Here is a 22293-nt window from a genome sequence, read left to right on the forward strand (position 1 = left end):
AAGCCTGTCTGCAGCCTTCTAAGGAACATTTCACTTCTCACCTCCACTGAAAATGAAGGTATTTGTTATTCAGGTGTCAGCTCAATGTCTCCCTCTCCTCAAACTTTGCAGAAACACACATATGCTTAACCTCAAGAAACCTGCCTAGCATCTGTAGTACTATAATACTGGTACCTTTAAAGATAAACACATGTACAGGACCCTGCAAAATGAGGACTTCAGGTAAGACCAGGAAAAAACACAGAATGAATGAAAAAGTCTCTATAAAGCAGTTGCTAAACCATTCAAAACAATAAGAGGGAGTAGTCAGCACATTAGTAGCCATTCTTGAGCCTTTTGTACATCCGCAAATATTTTTGAAGGCAATGAGAATATGGGTACACTGGCAATAAAAGAAGATACAGACTATGCATACATCTTACCTTTTTCCAAGCTCACAAGCACCAGCTTTAAGCTACAGCTAAACCAACACACTACTAGATATTCCGCATCAATCCAATGTCAATAATTGAGCACAAAAGTAAATAAAATTACATATTTGCAGTATTTATGCAGGTTTCCATATTGTTTTATATCTCCAAGGGCATTAAATGAATTACCATTTATGTATGGTAATGTAATATGTAATTAAAAATGTATTTTCTTCAAGAAATAAGTCTTTCAAGTTTTATTGCTGTATACTAATAATTATTACTTATGAACTGTTTTTTCTTCACTTGTTTCCATCAGCTAGTGCAAATGAAACTCGCATGCCTTTTGCAAAGCACAGAAGAAGTTGCAAATCAATTGTTGTTATTGATTCACCATCACTAGACAACTCTTAAATAAATGTAATCAGCCACTTTGGCAAAGATCATCGTGTCACCATGATTCAATGGAAGGAATTGAAGTCACAGGAAACAAAACTGTCGGGAAGGGGTGGAAAAAAGAGGAGTTCTGCAAAGCACATAACCCTGAAGCTTGTTTTACCTTTTGTTCATGCCCTTTGTTTGCTGACCCCTCTTCATCTACCCACCGAGACAGTGTGAAACCCATTCACGCTTCTCCCACCATCCCTGTTGAGGAAGGGAAGACCCCTGCCACCACCTGGAGGAACAGAAGTCCTGCCTGCACTGCTGCCTGCACCATTGCCCTCCCCAGGTAGCCTCGGAGCAGCGTAGGGTGCTCACCTGGGGTTGCCTCCTCTACTCAGTGACCTTTAGGATAGCTATTCTCCTTTCAAACTTTAATAAAATTGTCCAAGACAGTTTTGCAAACAAAAAGACACGCAATCATATAACCTTGCTCCTCTTAGGAAATGAGTCTCAGAGCCAAATAAGCCAGTGCGCCTGATGAGGTTGTGTCCTGCAGACAGGTCAGCAAGAAACAGAAAAGTGGCTTTGGGAGGAAGATGAAAAAAAGCAGACAGCTGATGCTGACAGAGGAATCCAGCTGAGTCTATTTTAATATTGTCCCAGGAGCTGATCACATCACCAGTGGCTGGGGGGGAAAACAGGAAATCCCAAATTACTTACTTTGCTAGTAAATTAAGACTCTAAGCACGCTACCAAAGAAATCCTGGACGCATTGAAGTCAAGAGGCACTATGACACTAATGACAATGCACTTAAAATTTTACCCTCATCTGCATGAGGATGCCAGTATGTGATTTACTCTTACAGCCTGGATTACAGGCTTTTCTTTGGTGTATTGGCTTTCACTTAATTTTTAAAATCTGATTTAAATATACCAAATAAATTGTGACTCTATATTAAGTTTCCATGAATCGTAGTTGATGATGTAGCATTTTGGCACAAGACTGCAAACCTAACTCTGTCTCTAATTAGGTGTGCAGCACTTGTTTACTTAAATGGGATCTACTCGTGTCTCTGGTGGGACAAGTGAAACAAATGGTTATACTTGTATCTGAATAAATATTTTTGCTATTAGTAAAAGAACTTTAGGAGTGACTGCTTGGGAAGACCAAAGCCGAAAGATTACATCCTGAACTAATCTAAGGCTGAAGGCACATATTTATGGCTCAGCCGATCTAACAGCTCAGTGCAGCTGGAAGGGGGGGCATTCCTCCTCAATTCTCCTGCCCCCATCTCAGCTATGTACCCCCAAACTCCCCAGTTTGCCTTCTTTCATTACCCAACACCAAAGATAACTCTCCTGTTTCAGTGAGTCCTTAACTAGTGTGTGAGAAAAGCAGAAAAAAAGGATAATGGGTTGTTAGATCAGTATAACCACAATGTGCAATTTTACCCTAAGTTAGCCTTGCTGCAGTAAAAATTAATGGAAATGGCTGATTTATACTCATTGGATAAATGGCTTGTCCAAAGTCACAAAAGAGGAATTCAGTGGCCCTTGATAGCTTCATCTCCCAGCTTGCACTTACAGGCTTCATGGAAGCCTGTGCCTTTCTCCTTCAACAGATACATTTCATTGGCCATTTGCCTTTAAGAAAGTAAAATCTAGAGAGCTCTCATTCCCTTAACTAGAGGCCATTATCACCGGCATTCATGGTATTCCTCATGTCAAGTACAGACAAAGCCACTGTGGCCACATCCCACCTCTTGTCTCTTCCAGCTGCTGCCTCCGCTTTCCCTGTCCCCTCTTGCCCACCTCTACCCTGGCCTCTGTGGGGACCTCCACTTCTCGCTGTGGGGATCCCCACCTGTGCACTCCATCCAGGGGCCACAGGGCACCCCGCGGATGGAGGGGCATTAACCAGGCATGTACGCAAGGGCGACAGATGTGAACGATAAAGCCAGACGGAATCCAATATCTCATGCTTTGCAGCAGAAGTTAATGGCTGAGAAAAGAATATAATGATATGGTACAGGCACATAAAGTTGATGGAAAATTCACCTAAAACTACCTGTAAAACTATGTTTTGTTAGTGATTTTTTCCTCTCGGCATTATCTGCACAGATTTATGGGCTGAAGTGTTTCCAACAGCAAATACTAATGCTGAGGGAGAACACTGTGTCTACGCTTTTATGCCAAATCCAGCCTATAATTAAGTTTGCATAGTTTTGACAGCTGAATTAAAAGATTGTGTAAATTCCTCAAATCACCTCTCAGATGAGGACTGATGGAAAGCACAAGCAGTACTCACGGAGGCGTGTGAACTCCTGCCCTGCTCAGGCGGCCGAGCCCCGCGCTGGCACCAGCACTTTGGTGGTGGCACTGGCTGATGGTGCAATGTGGCGCTGTGAAGTTCCCTTCACGGGCAGACCGGGTTTTGAAGCAGGTTTCCCAAGGCGGTCTCTAGAAAACTGTGACGGCTTTTCCATCATCCAGCCATATCCTCTCAATAATCCAGTCACGTATTTCTAAGGAGGATGGCACCAGGATGGCTCAGCTGTAACAGCCAGGAGAGCATGTAGGCATAACGACTTTTGCTGGATTATCATGTCCATTCCTTGCAGGCAATCAGGCACAGGAGGTGATTGATTTTTGGAAGCAACCTCTTTGCTCGCACTGCTCCAGAACAGTGTTTCAGCTACCCTGGCAGCGAGAGCCTCTTGCCTAAATTCACCCAAGCCATCGCATACCAGCTGGCCTTACACCAGCACTGTCCTTCACTTTAACTAGGCCCTTTGTGCCCCGCTTTTTCATCCATCTAATAAATTTACAGAGAACAATCAAACACCTCCAGTATCAAAGCTCTCTGGGAAGGGATCCCATTTTTTCATGATGTGCTGCTTCTTCCCCCTCAGCCCACAAGTTCCCAAGATGGTCTCCATGCCCGCCTCTCTGTGGGGTGATCTCTCTCATTAAAGTGGACAGCTAAGTTTGGAAACGTAACCTATCACCCATGAGGGACAGAAGCCCCCTGCCAGAGGTGGGGCAGGAGGGGAGACATCAGCAGGGCTCCAACCAGAACCTGGGCTGAAAGCAGCATGGCTCCTCATCCTGGCTGCTAAGCAGAAAGGATCATTTTGCTGGATGTTTGCTTAATTTCTGTTCTTGAATCATAGATATTCATTACAGGTGAAGAGTCTTCCCTGAACTGCCACTTTGAGAACAAGACAAAACTTCTTCCTTTCTTTTCTTCCCATGTCATGGGTTGTAGCCACCAAAGGGGCACATATCCTTCAGGACACAATTTTCCTAGACTTCAAGTCTATCACTGCCATGCAATACTCCGTTATTCATTGGAAGCTGCTTGTGAAAGCTCTGGGCTGCACCGCTCTTCAGTCTGAATTTGAAGGTTGCTCTTCATGGGCTGCTCTGTTTCAACAGATCGATAAAATTATGAGTATGGTCCAAAGCCAACACTGATCTTCCCATGAGACTAATGGGCTCTGGACCAGCATTACATTAAATTTCAGTGTGAAAGTTATCTTCTGTTTCAAACAGTTTCAGCATTTGATTAAACACTGATTAGACATTAACATAAAAGCTGTTGACATTTTTAAAAAATGCCATTGTAATTGTGTCGATTTGCATTCTAAATTAATACAATTATCCAAAAGAGAGCAAACTGTAGCATAAAACTCTTAGCTGCTACTACTAACCAGCAACTGTAATCTGACCTATTAATCAATTACCTAGATAAAGGTAAAATAGTCTCAAGTTTCAATTATACATAAAGAAAGTTTCATTTCAAAAAATCAATTTATATGCAAGTCAAAGTTGCACTGTAGGCATGAAAGAGTATACTATTTTGGATAATTGGTTTTAGGAAAAAATACAAATTACAAAAATATCTCCAAAAGAAAGTGTCTTTAATTGCATATAAAGTAGTTTGTGATTATTTCCTGTAATTAAAGTCATGATTTGCTGGGACTAAGCCTTTTTGCAGATGAGTAAGGTATTTTTGACTAACACAATCCTCACTAAACCAGAAAAGCAGAGTAGTTGCTGTATTTAAATGTACAATCATAGACTTGGCTTTTCATGTATTCTTTAAGTCCAACCCAAATGTAATTACAAGTCTTTGTGCAAGATCTGAAAGGGCCGTGACAAGGCTGACCAGCTGGCCTCTTCCTTGTCACAGCACTGGCCCGGGTCAGAAACCCTGGTTTACTCTGGGTCTTGCTCCCAGACCTCGTGGTCCCTCTGGTGAGACAAACACAGCAGCAGGAGACAGAGAGGACTCTCCATGCCCCTGGAGGTGATGGTCCCATGGAGCCAGCTCTGCTCATGCTGTGGTGCTGCCCTAGGGTGTGCAGCAGGCCCAGCGCCCGCCTTCGCTGCTTCTCCTTTAGAGTCCTTGGGCAAGTCCTCAAACTGCCTGGTGTTTGTCTCTGCATTTTCTTTAAGAGTGGATTACAGGTCACCTGTCTTGCTCCTGAGATCCTCTCAAGGTGAGTTAGATTCTTAAATCTGGTTAAAGAGGATGCTCTGGGGAGATCTGAATGAAATGGCCCAAGGAAATAGTTGAGATGTATTTTTAGCTAATCCAGAGCATTCTAAGACACAGCGGGCAAGCTCCTCAGTCTCCACTGGATGCTAATATGTTTGAGGACTTGCCTAGTTTGAAGGCAGGACCCCCTCCCCCATGCCATCTTCTTCCAAGATCACTGGTAAGTGATGGCCTGTTTTTATTCTCGTAACAGAGATTTACTTTTTAGACTTCAGGTCTTAAAATTTAAGTTGCACTTCAGTTTCTGAAGAACACTGAATAAGAACCTTCTTCTCTCAGCCTAATGCTGTCAGTGTTCTGGTATTCCTCTTCATTTCCACATGCTCCATGCCAGGCTAAAGCACATTTAAGCCAATCCTGTGATCTTTTACTGAATGAGAACCCCTGAAGGCGAGGAAGCAACCTTGTTATGCTCTCTGCCTAGCATCCTCCCAAACCCCATGCCACTATCTCAGGGACATGGTGCACTCAACTGCTACACAGATCAGCTATCTCAAACTGCAGCAGAAGAGTAGATCTTAAAATCTAAAGACCAGGGCAAAGACAGCACATCTTGAACATTTTATCTGTGACAAGAGAAAGACCAACTTCCAAATCCTTCCAGCCACCTTTGTGGTAAGTGAGAGTGCCCTCCCTCAGGTCTGCATCAGCATTGGAGCATCTCTACAAAACTCCAAAGCAAGACGCTTTGTTCTTACTCAGCAATATTGTCCTTCTTTACAAAGGAAGAGACGAGACACCCAATTTCCTCTTTAAAAGCCCAATACTGTCCCAGACTAAGGGATATCCATGTGAGGATGAGAAATGCAGGCAAACAGGAGGACAAGAGCAGCAAATGCAGTAGTGCCATGTACAGCCACTTCCACCAGACATAAATTTCTTGAAGAAAGAGAAATGCTAAGTTCCCTGTCACAGGCCTGAGTGAGCCTGCCCACTGTACTAAATCATCCCCATTTGTGCTTCTGCTGCACATATCGTCACTTCAGTGCCTGCATCCTTCCTCAGACAAAGGGCACGCTCTGGAAAGGCTCCTGGCAGCGGCTGAAGAGGAGAGGGAACAGAGGTGCTCCTGCCGGGACACGGAGGCAGTGACCTGCCATTCAGCCATCAGGTTTGCAAATCAGAAGTGAGGTGAGCAAATGCAGGGCACAGTTTCATACCCACTGCTCAGCACTTCACCAAAGGCAGCCAGTGAGACAATATGGATGCATAATTTGTTTTCTAACTTGCCTTTTATTTCCACCCTGAAGTTATTGCCTTTCTGTTTCCAACATTAGCAGATAATAAAGAGGTTTAATCACTTCAGCCTGGCGCACAGCAATATGCAGAAGTATGTCCAAGCCTCTCTTTTTCAATCAAATCCTCTGACTCCATATTTACACCTTGCAAACTGCAAAGCTAGCAAAGCCACAGGACATGGTGCAATTTCACCTTGCAAATCCTTGGAGAGACAAGGACAAAGACAAAATGCCTCCGGGAACCACCTGAGGAACTAACCAATGACCTACACAGTGCAGCCAGGCTGTGTTTCTTGTGCTGCTAGAAAAGGATTAAATTTAACTTGTTCTAACCATCCATCTGAAGGCTCATGTTTTTTCCTGAAAAGTTCAGGTTTGTATTTGCTGTGTACAATGGTTACACCTCACAGGGAATGCATTTATGGCATTTCCTACTGCACAGAGGAGGAATTTCCCTTTGCGCAGTGAAGTATCAGAGTGTAAGCTGCATGCTTGGCCTATTTTCTTTAAGACATTCCCATGAATAAAGTCTGTAAAAAAATAGATAAAAAACTTCTATAACCCCCTCTCTATTTTGTGCTTTTTTTTCCCCAAAGACCTGCTCCCCAGCAATGTTATGTGGCCAAGGGACTGGTCTGAGCCTGACTCTCTTACCAAGCAGTCGGGAACCAAGCAAGGCAGCCTGTCCCTGCCCTCTGCTCCTCTCTTTCTTCCAGAGGAACTATTCAAGATGACTGAGCCACAAACAGCAGGTCACCTTTGTTCTCAGAACAGGAAGAAGAAGGCAGTTTTAAACTTGGGCATCTTTCCATTCCTGCCCTTTGAGCCTACCTACCTGTCCAAAAGACTCACTCCGTATCACTAAATCTTGTTAAAACTTCATCTAGCTTAGCTCACGCTTCTATGACGAGCTTTAGGGTTTATATAGTGGGAGAGGTGTATCAATGTAAGTGATGGCCAGCTAGGCCATGCAGTTAAAGGCTGCAGCTGCTGCTGAAGGAGGAAGCTGCAGGCCCACAAGGCAGAAAAAGACAAGTAGAGGAATATGCTTCCTTCATTGTGTTCTTCTGGAAATGGGAAATACCTCTGCCTCACTGGAGATGTGAGTAGTAAGTCTTCCTTCTTTCTATTAATCTAACAAAAGCTGGCCAGAAGGATGCTGCTTGTCCCAGGGGTCAGACTGGATCTTTAGTGTTGGTGATTAAACAGTGCTGGAAATAAGATGCTGCATGCGCATTTAATTAGCGACATTAACAAGAGCTTGGACACGATTTCCAAGACCTGGAATAGCAATGGACTCTTCTTATTTTTGAAAACTAATGAATTTTCTTTCTCCCTCACATCTTACTGCACTTCCTCTATACATGTCATTAAAGCCTTCCTTGGTTGAGACTTCTTCTGAGGCAATCTCAGGAAAAAGAAGCTGTGGAGTTAGAAAGCATCAGTTCAAGAGCCTCAGGGAGCAAGAAATGTACAGCACGTGTGCTCAACAGCAGACTCTGTTTTCAAGTTGGAATTAGAAGAAACCATGTGAGGCTTACACCAAGAATCAACTTTGCATGCGGCTTATTATGTTCAAGTAGCAAGCAACAATTTAAACACAGCTGAAAACCATCCACTTCTGGATGTAATTACACGCTAAAAAGAAAGAGCCAGAATTATGACCTAACTAAACTAAGCTATATAAGAAACTACTGTCTATTTTACCTATTTCCATCTTTTTAAAGGTTTGACATGATGTTCCTGACCACTAGGAGTCAAAACCCCCACTTAACTCCCTGCTGGCCACAAAACCTCCAGGAATGGGAACCAGAAAGGCACTTGGCCACAAAACCTCAAAAGCAGCTCAGAAACGCTCCTCTTCCTCGTTCTCCAGGTTTACAAATCAGGTATCTCAGGCAAAGTTATTCAGAGTAAGCAGGCCACGAAACATGCATTTATTCTTCCTGCTTTACAGCTAGAATAATTTCTAAGGATTTAAATTCCACATGCTACTCTTGATCAGCTAGTATCAAAGGAAGATTTAGTTTACAAGTAAGTCCATAGAAAGAAAGATATTGTAGGTCACAACCAAATTCTTTGCCCAGTTCATTTGCGTTTCGATGACCTTCTGTGACTAAACAACATACAGTGACAAAGTGCTGAAAATCAGCAGAGAGACACTAAGCAGATCCTGGAAAGGTCTTTACCCCCATAAGCAAGTATCGAAAAGTATACATAGATTGCGTGTGGATAACAATCTTACTGAACAGATTACTTACATAAATATATACAAAACAAATTTTCTATTGCTTAAATATGCATTCTTAGGGGAGAAAGAGAAGCCAGACCATTGAATCCTATTAGCATTATAAATGTACATTAAGTAATGTTAATTTATTCTACATTGAATCTGTAATTACTTATGCAAATGCAGTCCCCTTCCTGAATCGGTACCAAGACACCACCTCTTTCAAAAGACGTCAACAAAGGAAAAGTAGTTTACGACTACTGGGTTACCTATTACTGCTGTGGATTTACAGTTATGTTTTATTCTGAAAAAAACCCCCTAAAACAACAACAAAAAAGTGATTAAATATTGACCAAATGTAAAATAAATGTCAATAGGAGGATAAATATGCTGAAATAAAAAGAGAACTTTTCTCTAAGTCTTCTGTCTAATGATTTCATTTATCACTTGCATGATCTTTTCAAGACAAAGTGCAAATTCCTAGTCAACAGTGTTTCTTCAAAGGCAACAGTATATAAGAAAGCACAAATTTGATAGTATGGCCAACTTCAGCTCATGCTTTTCTGCTGCTCTGAACTGCTCCAGCCTTCTGACATTTAAGTTACACAAGCTCAAGCTCAATTTAGCAGAACAAAGTCAAAGCTCATATGTAAGATGATATAAGTTGCATGTCACTAAGTAGGTGAGAGTTTAACCCAGTGTGACACAAGGATGGATGGGCCTGGAAAATTTTCAACAATACCTTCTTGCCTCCCACTCCTCTGACTTTCATATCTGGAAAAGAGCAAGCTGCCTGCATGCAAACAGGCTTTAATTTGTACTGCAGACCAGCTACTGGAAAAAAGGAAAAACTGCTTGTCTGACTCATGGAAGCAGATGGTCAAAGCACCCTCTAAGAACAGTTCAAACAAGAGCATGTCAGAGGATCATCTACAGACCAGAATATAAAAGTCTAATTATAATATTCATAGAAGCTCCGTCTTTTAGGTTACTATATCCACTATCCTCTGTACCTCAGTAAAGCAAATCAAGTGATGCTACAGTGACCTGTTTGTGTTAAACTGTATTTCCCACATCCTAGAGACAATATTTTCCTGATTATTCAAAGCTGTGAGAATACACTTAAATGACCAACATGAGTAATGTTGTAGCTTGGCATCTTTCATCTGTTTAGTAAGCTTCAAGTCTATACAAAATATTAAACTCCCAGATTTTAATCCCCTTTCGACTCTACACTGAATAAAAGCATCCCAAGTGAAAGATCAATTTATATCAGGTACTCAATTGCAACTACCTAGCCCCAAATATTTGACAAAAGACTAGTTACTATGTAACTGCAATTTAATGAATTTTAATCTTATAGATTTGAACTATATGTTTATACACGGATTTCTTAATTCTTTGAATCTTACAGATTTCAATCTCCAATAAATTGCATATTTTAAACAGTTTGAACAAGCAAGACACCAACTGGCAACACCAGCAATTCTCATACTGTTGTACCTAAATACCAAGCAAATATCTTACTTCACAGTGTTCTCAAGCACCAACCTCACAGGGAGACCTTAATAAATATGTTTGGAAAAATCCTTTCTTTTATATGTATATACAGACATAAAAAATATAGGCAGATAATATAGAGACGGTAATTACATATGTATAAAAACATTCATACCAGCATGTATATTTAGTACACTTTAATAAGTTATTTTACTTTAAGAATTTCTGAAGGTCAGAAGTTCTATGGATAATCATGGTTATTATCTGGTCTCTATGTAGTTTTTCAGCGAGTTATATGCTCAGTTTAAGAATACTTACATATTCTTATCTGGATTATATTAGAACAAACAGAAGTGCAACCAGTTCCCAGTCAACAAACACATCTAGCAGAAACCACCACAGCTACAAAGTAATCATCTTTCATTGCAAGCAGCTGTTTACTAATAAACAACTATATGAGAAGCCCTTGAAGGAAAGGCCACAGGGAAAAAAAAAAAAAGTACTTTAATTTAAAAAAAAGACATGAAACTAAAAGCACTTCTGAACTGAAACCATAAGTCTTTCTGGCATCCTTCCCAGCTACTACTTGATTCTATGCCCTGTGTGACATTTTATATATCCTCACATTTGAACTACCCAACCATATTTTGTTTCTTCTTGCTACTGTTTTTTGAACTACTACCACAATGGTGTCACTATATAAAGGAAATGTACCATTCCACATTGTGTTACGCTTTCTATTTGTAACCTGCTTGATGCAGTTGTTTATAAACTGTAATTTATCTAAAAGATCCACAGGTATCTCAATATATTTCATGAAACAGTAAGAATTCTGAATTTTGAACTGAGTTTTGCAGGCCTTATGTTGCCCTGTAACACCTGTGGTTTTGTCAGCCTTGACCTCAAATTCTAAAAATTGTTATTACTCTAATTAACTAACATCATGACAGTATCCACTAAGCATTCAGCACTGGGCAAACAAGAAGATAGATGGTCCCTTCCCCACAGAGCTAAAACTTTCAAGAAAAACAAGTAAAGAATGGCAATGCACTAACCCCACTAACTAAAATTTTTTGGAAGACAAAATTATTCAAACACTGATCTTCCCAAACCCGGGACACCTACATTGTAGATTCCCACAGCTGAGCTTGTCACTCTGGGTTCCTTTAAAAATCAGAGGGCATTTTTAAGACCCAGGTCATCTGATCCATTTTAGGTAACTCCTTCAGGGTGAGTGCTGATTTGTAGATTCCACTCCCTAAGGGGAGCCTCTATTAATTAGCGAGATTGCTTGCGCTAACTAGCCATGCAGCTGCCCTGGGTTAGTGCACTACGGTGTCATGGTACGCACAGATTTCACCGAGGAATGTGCCAGTCTGCAAGAGCAACTTAAAGGCAGAAAATCTGAAGGGACAAACTTATTCAAGCAGCTTGTTCAGGGCTTAACGGGTACATAAAAGAGAGTGAAAGATGCAAGCAGAGAAACATGTTGCAAAACAAAGCAAAAAGTGTAATGGAGTGAGTAATAGTAAACGATCTCTCACAATTAGTTTGCTGGAAATAATACTTGGAATTGGAACTGAGAATTTCAGAGAAATGCCTAGTGCTACACCCTGTCCACAAAGACAATACAAATAAAATCCATCAGGAAATTATTCACATTTCACTAAGCCTTTCCTGGAAAAGAAAAACAAAATGCTCACAAATATTATCTACATTACCTTTAACATACCCAGCTTAATCAAGTCATCAACCACCTGAACTTGCTGTGTGTTGCTGCCCTGCTACCAGCGGATCATTCAGATCCCGTAAATCTCGAAAAATTATTTAAATAACTGCAAACTCCCAAACTTCTAATCACGTAAAGAAGTCAGTCTCATCCTTCTTCTTTTGATTGCTCCCCCTCAGTGCAAGTACACAGCTGCCCAAAAGGATCAAGTTTCATCTTCCTAAGCCACTTCAGTTGTGATGGATCCCGTACTGCAGTCTATAAACAGTTTTAGGTACATCTTCGGTTATGAACGGGTACATTTCCTGACCAATATCATTAAAATACAAGGCAGTTCACTGAACTTGGAAAATACTAAGAAATTATTCTCCAGAGTGCAACATCTGGTATAAAGGAGGGTAAAAACACTGTTTTCAAGTGCAAGACATGTAAGAAGTAGAGGCTAAACCAAAACCCATTAATCTATCTCCACCCCCATGTTCAAAACAAAAACCAGAAAAAATACCCTTTGGTGCTTCACATTAGGAAGACACAATCTGGGATGTCTCCCATATGTTTTGTTTGCTGTTTTTTAATAAAAAAGAGTAATCACCCTGTCCTTTTTTTCTGCTTTCAGTAGAGATCCTCTAGTATATTTTCAGATTTGTTAGTTCCATGGCTTTTATACTGTTCTCATCCCATTTTATTTGAGTGCCTGTCAGATGTAACTACCCTGCCTCAATGAACCATATTTGAGCTTTTCAGATATTCTTAAAGTTATCATGACTAAAGTTACATGAACCACAGACCTGGCTGAACTCAGGGAGCTGAGTGAGGAGGTAACTACCTCTGGGTTCCTGTAATAAACTCTTGATCTGGGACCCCTGGTATGACCGTGACAGGTCATGAGCTTTCTAAGCAACTGCTGTCCCCGGGAAGCTGCCGCCACCCAGGGACCACCAGACGGTGACAGCATTGGCCATGACCCTTCCAGCTCATCCTGTGGCACTGCCAAGAGGAAATTGGGTAAAGTTGGACATACTGGCTTTAAACCACCTGGCAACTGCCCTTCAGTGGAGAAATTCCTGCTGTCTAGTCATGGCTTATAGCTTATCTGCACCGTCAGAGGAATGAGTCAAAATCGCACCTGGGATGCTTCACTCACATGGGTGTGTTGGCTGCTTGGACAGTGCCCTGAACCCCCACTGCACAAACATTGCTGTATGCACTTTCAAGAGTTACCTATTGATCTTGGATGAAGAGCTAAGACAAAAAATTGTCTTTCCTGGGAACAAGAAGTGTTTGAAGCTGACAGGTGGATGCCCTTCTTCCTATCCAAATGCAACCTTGTTGTGCTCACAGCCCTGAATATCCATCTTTGGCTCAGTTCTATCTAGATAAGATTTTGTTATATTTTTCCTTTTATTTTGCAGAGAAGACCTCCATGCCATGGCCCATCAGCTGAACAAGTACTAGCTCATTTCGCAAAGCTTAAAATAAAATCTGCAATAGATGCTACCGTTCCTACATTTTAAAGACTGAATACAAAGCTGGTCACCACTTTTGAGGAACATAAAAATATTATTAAAATCATTGTGTGACAATGTCAAATTCTCTGTGATTCATATGCCTTAAAGCCCTAAATTCTGGATATGCATGGACTGCAAATCAAGGCAGAAAATGGATTTTAATAGTTGTTTTTACTCTTCTAAAACGATGGCTGCCTTCATTATAAAAAACCACCACATATTACAATACAGATCTTTGTAAAATTCTCCACGAGCTGTAGGTGTGGTGAAACATGTCTTGGCTTTTTTTTTTTTAAGACATTGAGTGACATTTTGATGTTCATTTTAATTCAGGACTACGAGTTTCCTCAACTTTCAGTGAAGAAAACAATGAAAAATAAACACATTCGAAGATTTGTTTCCCACGGTCGAGACTTCCTTCTGCATAGTTGAGTAAGTAATGTCTCTCCATCGAGGTACAAACATGATCACATAAATTAACTTAAACAGTAAAAATCTATAACTGTTCTTCAGCCTCTTGCCAACTTTCCAGGCAAGTGGCTGGAAAGTTATTTCAGTCTTATTTGAAAGAGGAAAATATTTTCAAAGTCTCAAGCAAAACATGCTATTGTTTTGCTGTTGTGACACAACGGCACACAAATATTCCTTGAAGTAACATTTTCAGTGTTTAAAAGAATTACATGAACTATAGAAGTGCTATGGACTCTGATGTCCTCATCTCAGCATCTTATTATGCAAATAGCATTATGCTGTGCAAAATGCTTCACTGGCAGCAATCATAAATTTACTCCCTTAGAATAAAGAGAGGGCAAAATTCCCCTTTTCTCCAAGCCTGAACACAAGAGACTTCCAAAAACACGCCATGGGAGAAAGCTTTCCCCTGAGAAAGGTCACATGGTGATACCACTACTCTGGCCACCAGCACGGGACAGCCACGGGACACCGAAGGTCACCACTGCCCAGCCACACTCAGCGGCCAGGCCGGGTCCCTGGGCAGCCCCCGCCGCTGCGCCGGGCTCATCCCTGCTCTCACAGCTGTCCCTCCCGCCCCGGGCTCTCCAGCCTCGCCACGGCGAGGGGAGGCAGAATCCTTCGAAATTTTATGAGGCAAATAGCTTGAAAGTGCCATTTCTATGCGGAAATGAGCTGGTGTTAGTTCAGATACACGATGTCCTTGCATTTTGGAGAAAAACTTGGTAGCGTGCACTCAAGTGTCAGCCTCACTTCAGTGCTCCATGGCAGGAGAGAGCCATGCAAGCCAAGCACAGGTCCAGGAAAGAAAGAGTGCATCACACTCAGTGTTGATCCCTTCCAACCATGAGAAAATGGACAGAAACCTCCAGAGATTATGAAACTGAGGCTTCACCAAGTGGTGGAAGAAAGCACAGGGTGGATATTTGTGGAGAGGATGGTTAGTGAGATTGTGCTGGGTCTGTAACAGAGTCAAGGGGATGGAGGAAAAAAACCAAACAATTTCGCACTCCAGCATGCTTTCCAAGGAGCTTTACAACCTCAGTCCCTCTGTCTCATGCTGGTTAACAAGTAATTTTCACATGTAAATGTCTCTGGAACCATTACTCCAAAACCCAAACTATCCATAGAGTGAAGATCACCACACCTACATCCAGCTGGGCTATACACAACCTAATGACCCCAGGCACAGACATACAGACCGCCTGTACATCACTGAGGGCATCCTTCCCAGCGACAAGCATCAGGCTCCTGAGCACCAGCAGCTTTGTGCAGCACTCACCTCTGTCACTGGGTTCACTGGGTGCAGCTCTTTGGCTGCAGTCAGCTCTGCAGCACAGCAGGAGTTCACTTAACCCCTTCTAAAACTGTCCATGCCTTTCAGCAAGACTCGTGTTGTGCCTTGAGTCTAAACCACTACATATGCAATACATTGCTTCCCTTGCTTTGTTGTTGTTTTTTGGTTTTGGTTTTGTTGTTGTTTTTTAACATACTGCTATGATTATAAAAGCATATCAAGAATTAATTTCTGCTTAGATTTCCCTTACTACTTTAGCAAACGTAGCATTTGCCTCTTTTTTGTTTCTGGCCTTAGTCCTAGCAGAAGTTCCTCATTCTGAGACTATGTCACTTTTTTCCCATTCTCCCTTGGAAAACTCATTCTGATTTCTGTCACCTTCCTCCTCCACAGACTCCCTTTTCTCATTCTGCTGTGCCAGCAAATAACTCTCAATATGGTGCAATGTCCCATTTACAGGTACACTTCTATGCATTGTTGAACACTGCTCCAGTGAAGGGGTTTTTTGCCTCTTCCTTATCTCACCGTGCCCCAAAATAATTTGATTTGGGGTTGTTTCTTGATTGCTTTAAGGTGTATTGTAGTTTTGTTCATGTTCAGAAAAAAAATCACTGTAGCCAGATCCATTACTTGCACGCAACAGTACACAAAGGAATGGGGGACTTAGGTGGTACCTGACAAAGTAACAATTTCAGGTTGGACCGATCCTGAGATCTCTAACATTGCCAAAACTTTCACTGATGTAAGCAAGAGTTTTTGCAAGGAATAGCTGAGGACTTTCAGTCAAAGTAGAAAATTCCTCTGAATGAAAGGCATCTTAAGTCTGGGAAGTTTTTGAGACAGTGATCACTTAGGCCTGACAGGTTCTTGTTTACGACAGCTATATATCAATACCCTGACTGGGATAATCAGAAAATACGTATTATTATTTTAATTATAAATGGTAAATTCTATTTACTCTAACTCTATTCACTCTAATTCTTTTTCTTGTAATATTTCACTTACAACTCCTATTTGTAGCTTAAATTTTCAAGTAATCCAAACTTCTAAAAACTAAAGCAATTTTTAAAAATTTCTGAAATAGCTCATTCATGTTACAGTGCTATATTCTAAAGCAGCTGGGTCAAACTCAGTTTCTTATGAAGAATCCTTGAAACATTAAAATTGCATGAATAACCAAAAGCCTCAGTTGCATAACTGAGGCCAAGGAGGAACCAATAAATCTCTGCCAGTTAGCCCTATTCATCAGTAACTTTTGTTTGACTAAAGCATATCAGCTAGAAAAGCAACCTGTCATAGTTCGAAGATTTAGAGAGATGAAGAACCTCTTGCTTCGCTTAATAATTTGTCAGAATAATGAATCATTTCTACTGTGAAAAATGCTGTGCATTACTCCTCATTCGAATCTGCCCAACTCTCCAGCTATAATCTTTAGTTTGTGTTGTGATTTTCATTGCTGCTCTAAAGAGCCAATATAAAACCAGTATATTTTCTCCTGCTCCAAGAGACTTAACATTTCTTAATCAAGAAGGCACTCTGTTTTGATAGGGTCAACAAATTAAAAATTCACGGTTCTGAGAGAAATAGTTTCACCAGATCTCAGACCATTTTGGGTGACTTTTTTCTGCAGTGCTCCCATGGTTCTACATCCCTTCAACAATATTGACCCAAAAACTATAGCACGAGCTCTTGCCACAGGGTTTGTACAGAGGTAAGGCTATTCTTGAGTCCTCATCACTGTCCTCCTGGAAAATAACTCCTTTTACGATAGTGTCACACTAGGAATTCTTGTGAACTTGCAGTTCAAAAGATCATTGAATTCCTTCCAGACTTACAGTTTTCCAGGCTACGGCTTACTCTATTTTTGGAAATTCTGTCTGGCTATGAGGAAAATAAAATGCCTCACCATGACAACAACAAAAAACTGCAATGAATTGCACAGAGAAGTGGTGGGATCTCCTTCACTGGGAATATTCATGACTCCGCTTGACAGGGCCCTGGATAACCTAACCTAAGTCCCTGCATTCAGATGGTGTCCAGAAGTCCTTTCCAACTTAGGCTTTGCTTGGACTTACGATCACATGCTTGCTTAAAGGGAGTTAATTCATTCTCCATTAAAATTTTCAAAAGATAAGGCAAAAGCTTACAAAATTATTTGGCCTCATAGGTTTGTAACACCACTGCTAGTTCTCTCAATACCAACTCGGTATCTTCGTTTAAGCTCTTATGCTTGTGAAGTTCGAAACAACGTAGCACTGCAGTTTACTGAACATTTATCTTAGATACATCATGTATTTACACCACTCTCATAATCACTAATTGGCTCTACTCCTGAGCACCAGAAAGCGATGCTGCAGGCCGCTGCGTGCTCCTACACCACCAGCAGCAGACTCAGCCACACAGGGACCGTGTGTGGGGCATACGCTTCTCTGTGCCAAACACGCGGGCACGTTTCCTAAGGCGCTGCTCGAGTCTGACACATCGCTACCTCTGGCTTTACCTCTCAGCCCAAAGGATTTGTTTACACATCTGACTAAAATCTTTCCTCAACTGTTTTATTTGTAATTTCCTTCGTAAAATCACCATTCTAACACTTGTCTCTCTTCATATCTTTAAATAATTACTTGCCAACCTTTTTTGTATATTTTAATGATAAAGTGTTTAGGAAAGAAAAGATAATCTCATATCAAAATATGCTCTCTGAGCTTGCAATACACTCTGATTTTGTAACAAGATAATGCATGCCTGACAGGACAATATATCAAACTCCTATGGCAAAAGATTGCAATACAATTGTTTGGCAGCCTAAGCAGCGTATTTCTTCACCGAAGTCTAGATCCCAGTAAAAAGCTAAATTTCTATAAAGTCTGCCTTTTAACCTATTCCCAACAACTCTTTCAAGAGGTGACCACATTTAACATTCTTCTATATGGAAAATATTAACTTCTAGCTATATTAACTTCCTCTCACATGAACTCATTTCACCACAATTTTATAAAAAATATAAAATGAAGTTGAGCAACCAAACTCAAAGTTTCGTTAAACTCAAGTTGGCAAACCAAGACGAGAGCACTTCATTACCAACCTTTGAAGCAATCCACAGATTTCTTAAAATGTTCAATGTCACCTACTTCTCCGTGTGCTGGTCCAAAGGCACCCTAATCATTCTCCTTAAAACCTCCTTTGGGAAACATGCAGATGATGGCCTTCCCCTGCCTGAGTCTGCAGGTAAATCACATTCTTGATTTCAGTTTTCCAGGAGGAGGAGTAGAAACTATGCTGGTATCACTGACCGGCTATTTCCCAGGACTAAAACCATGCCAGATGACCTGTTCCAACAGTCCAGCCATGCTGGAGGCTAATACACTTCTGGATCCTCTACAAGGGGTTGAGGTTGGGAGGAATCTGTAACTTTTTGATATTTCAACCTTTAGATAATTTCCTGGATGCTACAATAATCTTCTCTCTCCAGATACCAAGACAGTGATCCCTAAGCACTTGTTGCTACTAGACTTTCTGTAAAGGTCACTGTACTTTACAAATGATTTGTAGCAGTGTGTAATGCAAGAGGGAAGACAAACAAATACCCTGCAAAAGAAAGAAAAAGCAAAACGACTGCTTTAATTTTGTTTATCTAATACCATAGCTGAACAAAACTCTGTGAAGTTTCTTGGCCTGTGAAACAGTATCTGCAAATCTTTAAACAATGAGCTTGTTCTTAATGCTTGGATTAATTCAAATTGTATAAAACTGCTTAGATAAAGACTGCACTGCATTCATATGCAGTAGCACAGCAATGTGTCAGAGAAACAAATACCGGTTTTGTCCTGTCGACTCTCAGACTGCTAATTATGAAAAAGTGGGGAAAGGCCCTCTTACATGGCCTGTGATCTTATCCCTTATCCTTTCCGACCAGTACAATCTGGCAGGAAAGAAATAGCTCTACCGATAAGAAGGAATATCTCCCTCTCTTTTAAGTGAAGGCATGGTAGCTGCTCTCCTTCAAGTCAGAGTTCGTGGTACAGTATTTAAGAAATTTTCCAATATGATAAATTATTAACTTGTTTCAATTGTGTCTTCTTGGATTAGACTGAAGAAAAGTACAGCTCCCACGATGTCTCCAGATCTCAGCGTCACTTTTCTTTTGATCAGTGCCCTTTGGATTCACAGAACCAAATTGCAATCATATTATTAGTCAAAAAATACTGCTGAAAACAAGTACTTGTGTTATTAAAAATTTAATCAGATGCTCTTGAAATCATCTACAATGAAAAACACCTAACCCAAACATTCACCTGGGATGGTGATGTCAGTTTGATGTTTGTATATCAAGACCTTCCACTAGGAAGAGCTTGGTTATTACACACCATCTGCCTTTTCACATACATGGAGCTTTTAGGAAAGGCAATGGGGAAAAAGGGTGCCTTTATTACATTGCTGACAACCAGCTTCACTTCCATGGGGGACATGAGAGCAACACATCTAAGCAGGGGCTTAGAAGAGAAACAACTGGTTGATCCTCCTCTTGATGAGAACAAAGGAGAGATAAGAGAGATCGCGTGGGCTGGGTAGATTCATTCTTTGCAATGCTTCTTGGTGCCTGAAATTTCAGACTATCAAATAGTAGAGCTATGGTTATGACTGCTTACATGACTCCGCTATTAACAAGAAAACTGGAAATTCTCCCTTTATTTGTGAACCAAGGCAGTCTGGTAATGTAAAAGACAAATCATGTGTTTTTGCTGAGCACAATATCACCATATGCTGGTGCCCATCAGTCTGTGCTGGTCATTAGTTTTCAGAAGGACTTTAATGGTTCTGCTCTTAAGTGCAACGCCCAACACACCTAGAACTGACTCAAGGCTGCTGCTGCCATATGTGCAATCAGAAAAGGCTCCTAAACTATCAGCCTCTGATTTAAAAGGCAAAATGTTTTCCACAGCTAATCAAGGCTTTTCTTCCCAACATAACTCTTATTCAACATTCCCTCCCTTTTACATTTCAGATAAAATAACTTAAATCTGCCTATTGCAACAGGCTGCCACCAGACTCAGTTACTTCGCTAAATTTGGGTGAACAAATGCAGGTGATTTTGTGGGTCAGCAGAGAGATGAATATGAAAACAGTTTGGCTCTTTTAGCTAAATGAGCAGTCAAACAATATGCAAGCTTATGTTTCCAAACACAGGTCCTTGCCATATATTAAGTAAAACTAGCTCATTGCCCTCATCTCCACTGAAACCATTTGAAGGCAGAATGAACATTTTGAAATGATGACTGTATTTTAAAATAAGACCTCTGAAGGATCGCAGAACCCAGACATTGAAGAAAGCTTTCAAACCACAGGGAAGATAAGGCAAAAACAAAGGAGCAGTGGCTAGACAAACCTCACTTGAAAGGCTTGATAACTTTCGTCTGATTGCTTTTTTCAGAGGAAGTTACAAGTTAGAAAAGCTACTCTGCTCTCAAAATCAAATACTTAAAAAAAAAAAAAAAAAAAAAGGAGAAAGAGAACGACAAAAGTACAGACATTTTGGCAGTATCCAGGGAAGTCTGACAAGCAGCAGCAGAAAGCACAGATCAAAAGAACACGTAAGTTCTTTTATTGTAGAAAATACCTAGAATTCCATGTTTATCTTACCACAATAAGCTACTGAATAGTTATCTAAGCTGCTCTTGTTTTGCCAGGCTACTCAATACATCTATAGGTTTTACCCCACATTAATTTTACTCCGAGGTGCTTAAAATGCTACATGGCAAGCAAATTTAATCTAAAAGGTTATATGTCTCCTTAGGAAAAAGAGTCCCCACAGAGAGAAATCATCTTAAAAAGAAAATCTTTTTGATATCAATTCAGAATTATTTACCCCAGTTTCTACAACTAAAATCATATAGCTGTGATATATCACAAAACGCCCAATCCCTTCTTTTTCTAGTAATATATTGCTAATGAGTATTGTGAGAAAGCCACAGAAATACATTAAAAAATCCCAACCCAACATGAGAAGCATCTCTTAAGTACTTGTTTGAGTGCCTGTGGACTTTTTTTTTCCTAATTTCCTCAGATCTCCTTTTATAAATATTAAAAGTTTCCCTAAATTCCAAGTTGGCTTTCCCTATACAACACGATCACAAAGAAATCCGTCTAATGTATTCAAAGTGGAACTATTCTTGGCAAAATAACATCTCTGAGACAGGTTTAAGTCATGTAGAAACAAGACTGAACCTGTAAGATCAGAGTTTCTTTAAAACAAAACAAAACTTGCTGTCACAGCACGAGGAAAAACAATATCTCAAACCCAAAATATTACAGCAGAAGCAACAGAAGGCATGGGAAAAAGTAGCTCGCTCATCTTCACTGTCCAAGTATCTTTGGAGTAGCATTCTACTGTTTTCTAACCCCTTCAATTCAGAAGAGGCCCACAAAGTAGCAGTTACTCCAGAGTTCTGGAAGACTTCCAATAGATAGACTAATCCTTACATATAAACACTCTCTATAATTAGGTAAGAAAGCATCTTGGTTTCTGGACAGCATATGACAAATTTTGAAACCGCGAGGTGACATCAAATTGCATTTTAACATGGTTCAAGGGAAGCCTTTCTTCTGTAGACTGCCAGTCTCCCTCTCAAAAAACATCTGATAACTACTTTAGTAACCCAAAGTTTTTCGCACCTTTCAAAATCAAACTAGAAACACGCATAAACAATAGGATAATAATAATGAACACATGAGGACATTCCTTCTTACAGAGAGCAGTCTTCTGAAAAAAAAGTTATCTGTCCAAAAGTTTCCATTAGCTCTCCACAAGCTCCAGAGAGGAAAGCCCTGGCTCTTCATCAAAACTGTACCTGGCTGGCAGAAGAGGCACCAGATGAGCAGCAGAGAGCTGAAAGGCTCCTTTTTCTTCTTGGTTGTGCCACAGGAGCACGAGTGGCTACCTCCTCCTCAAAATCCATCCCCTC

General features: G+C 40.7%; 1 protein-coding gene across 16 annotated transcripts in view; it reads right to left on the reverse strand.

Moving 5' to 3' along the window:
* KIAA1217 (KIAA1217 ortholog) overlaps positions 1 to 22293 on the reverse strand; it is a 355643-nt gene that overhangs the window by 150845 nt on the left and 182505 nt on the right. Inside the window, exon 1 of one of the 16 annotated variants that reach the window (XM_065628991.1) lies at positions 12048 to 12088. The exons of 14 other annotated variants lie outside the window; for them this stretch is intronic. In XM_065628991.1, the coding sequence (XP_065485063.1) occupies positions 12048 to 12056 (9 nt within the window). In that variant the 5' untranslated portion in view covers positions 12057 to 12088. Of the gene's footprint in view, positions 1 to 10644; positions 10666 to 12047; positions 12089 to 22293 lie in introns of those variants that run through there. One more of the 16 variants, XM_065628993.1, reaches the window with a different exon arrangement.

Source organism: Caloenas nicobarica, chromosome 2 (genome assembly GCF_036013445.1).
Source record: "Caloenas nicobarica isolate bCalNic1 chromosome 2, bCalNic1.hap1, whole genome shotgun sequence".
Classification (NCBI taxonomy): domain Eukaryota; kingdom Metazoa; phylum Chordata; class Aves; order Columbiformes; family Columbidae; genus Caloenas; species Caloenas nicobarica.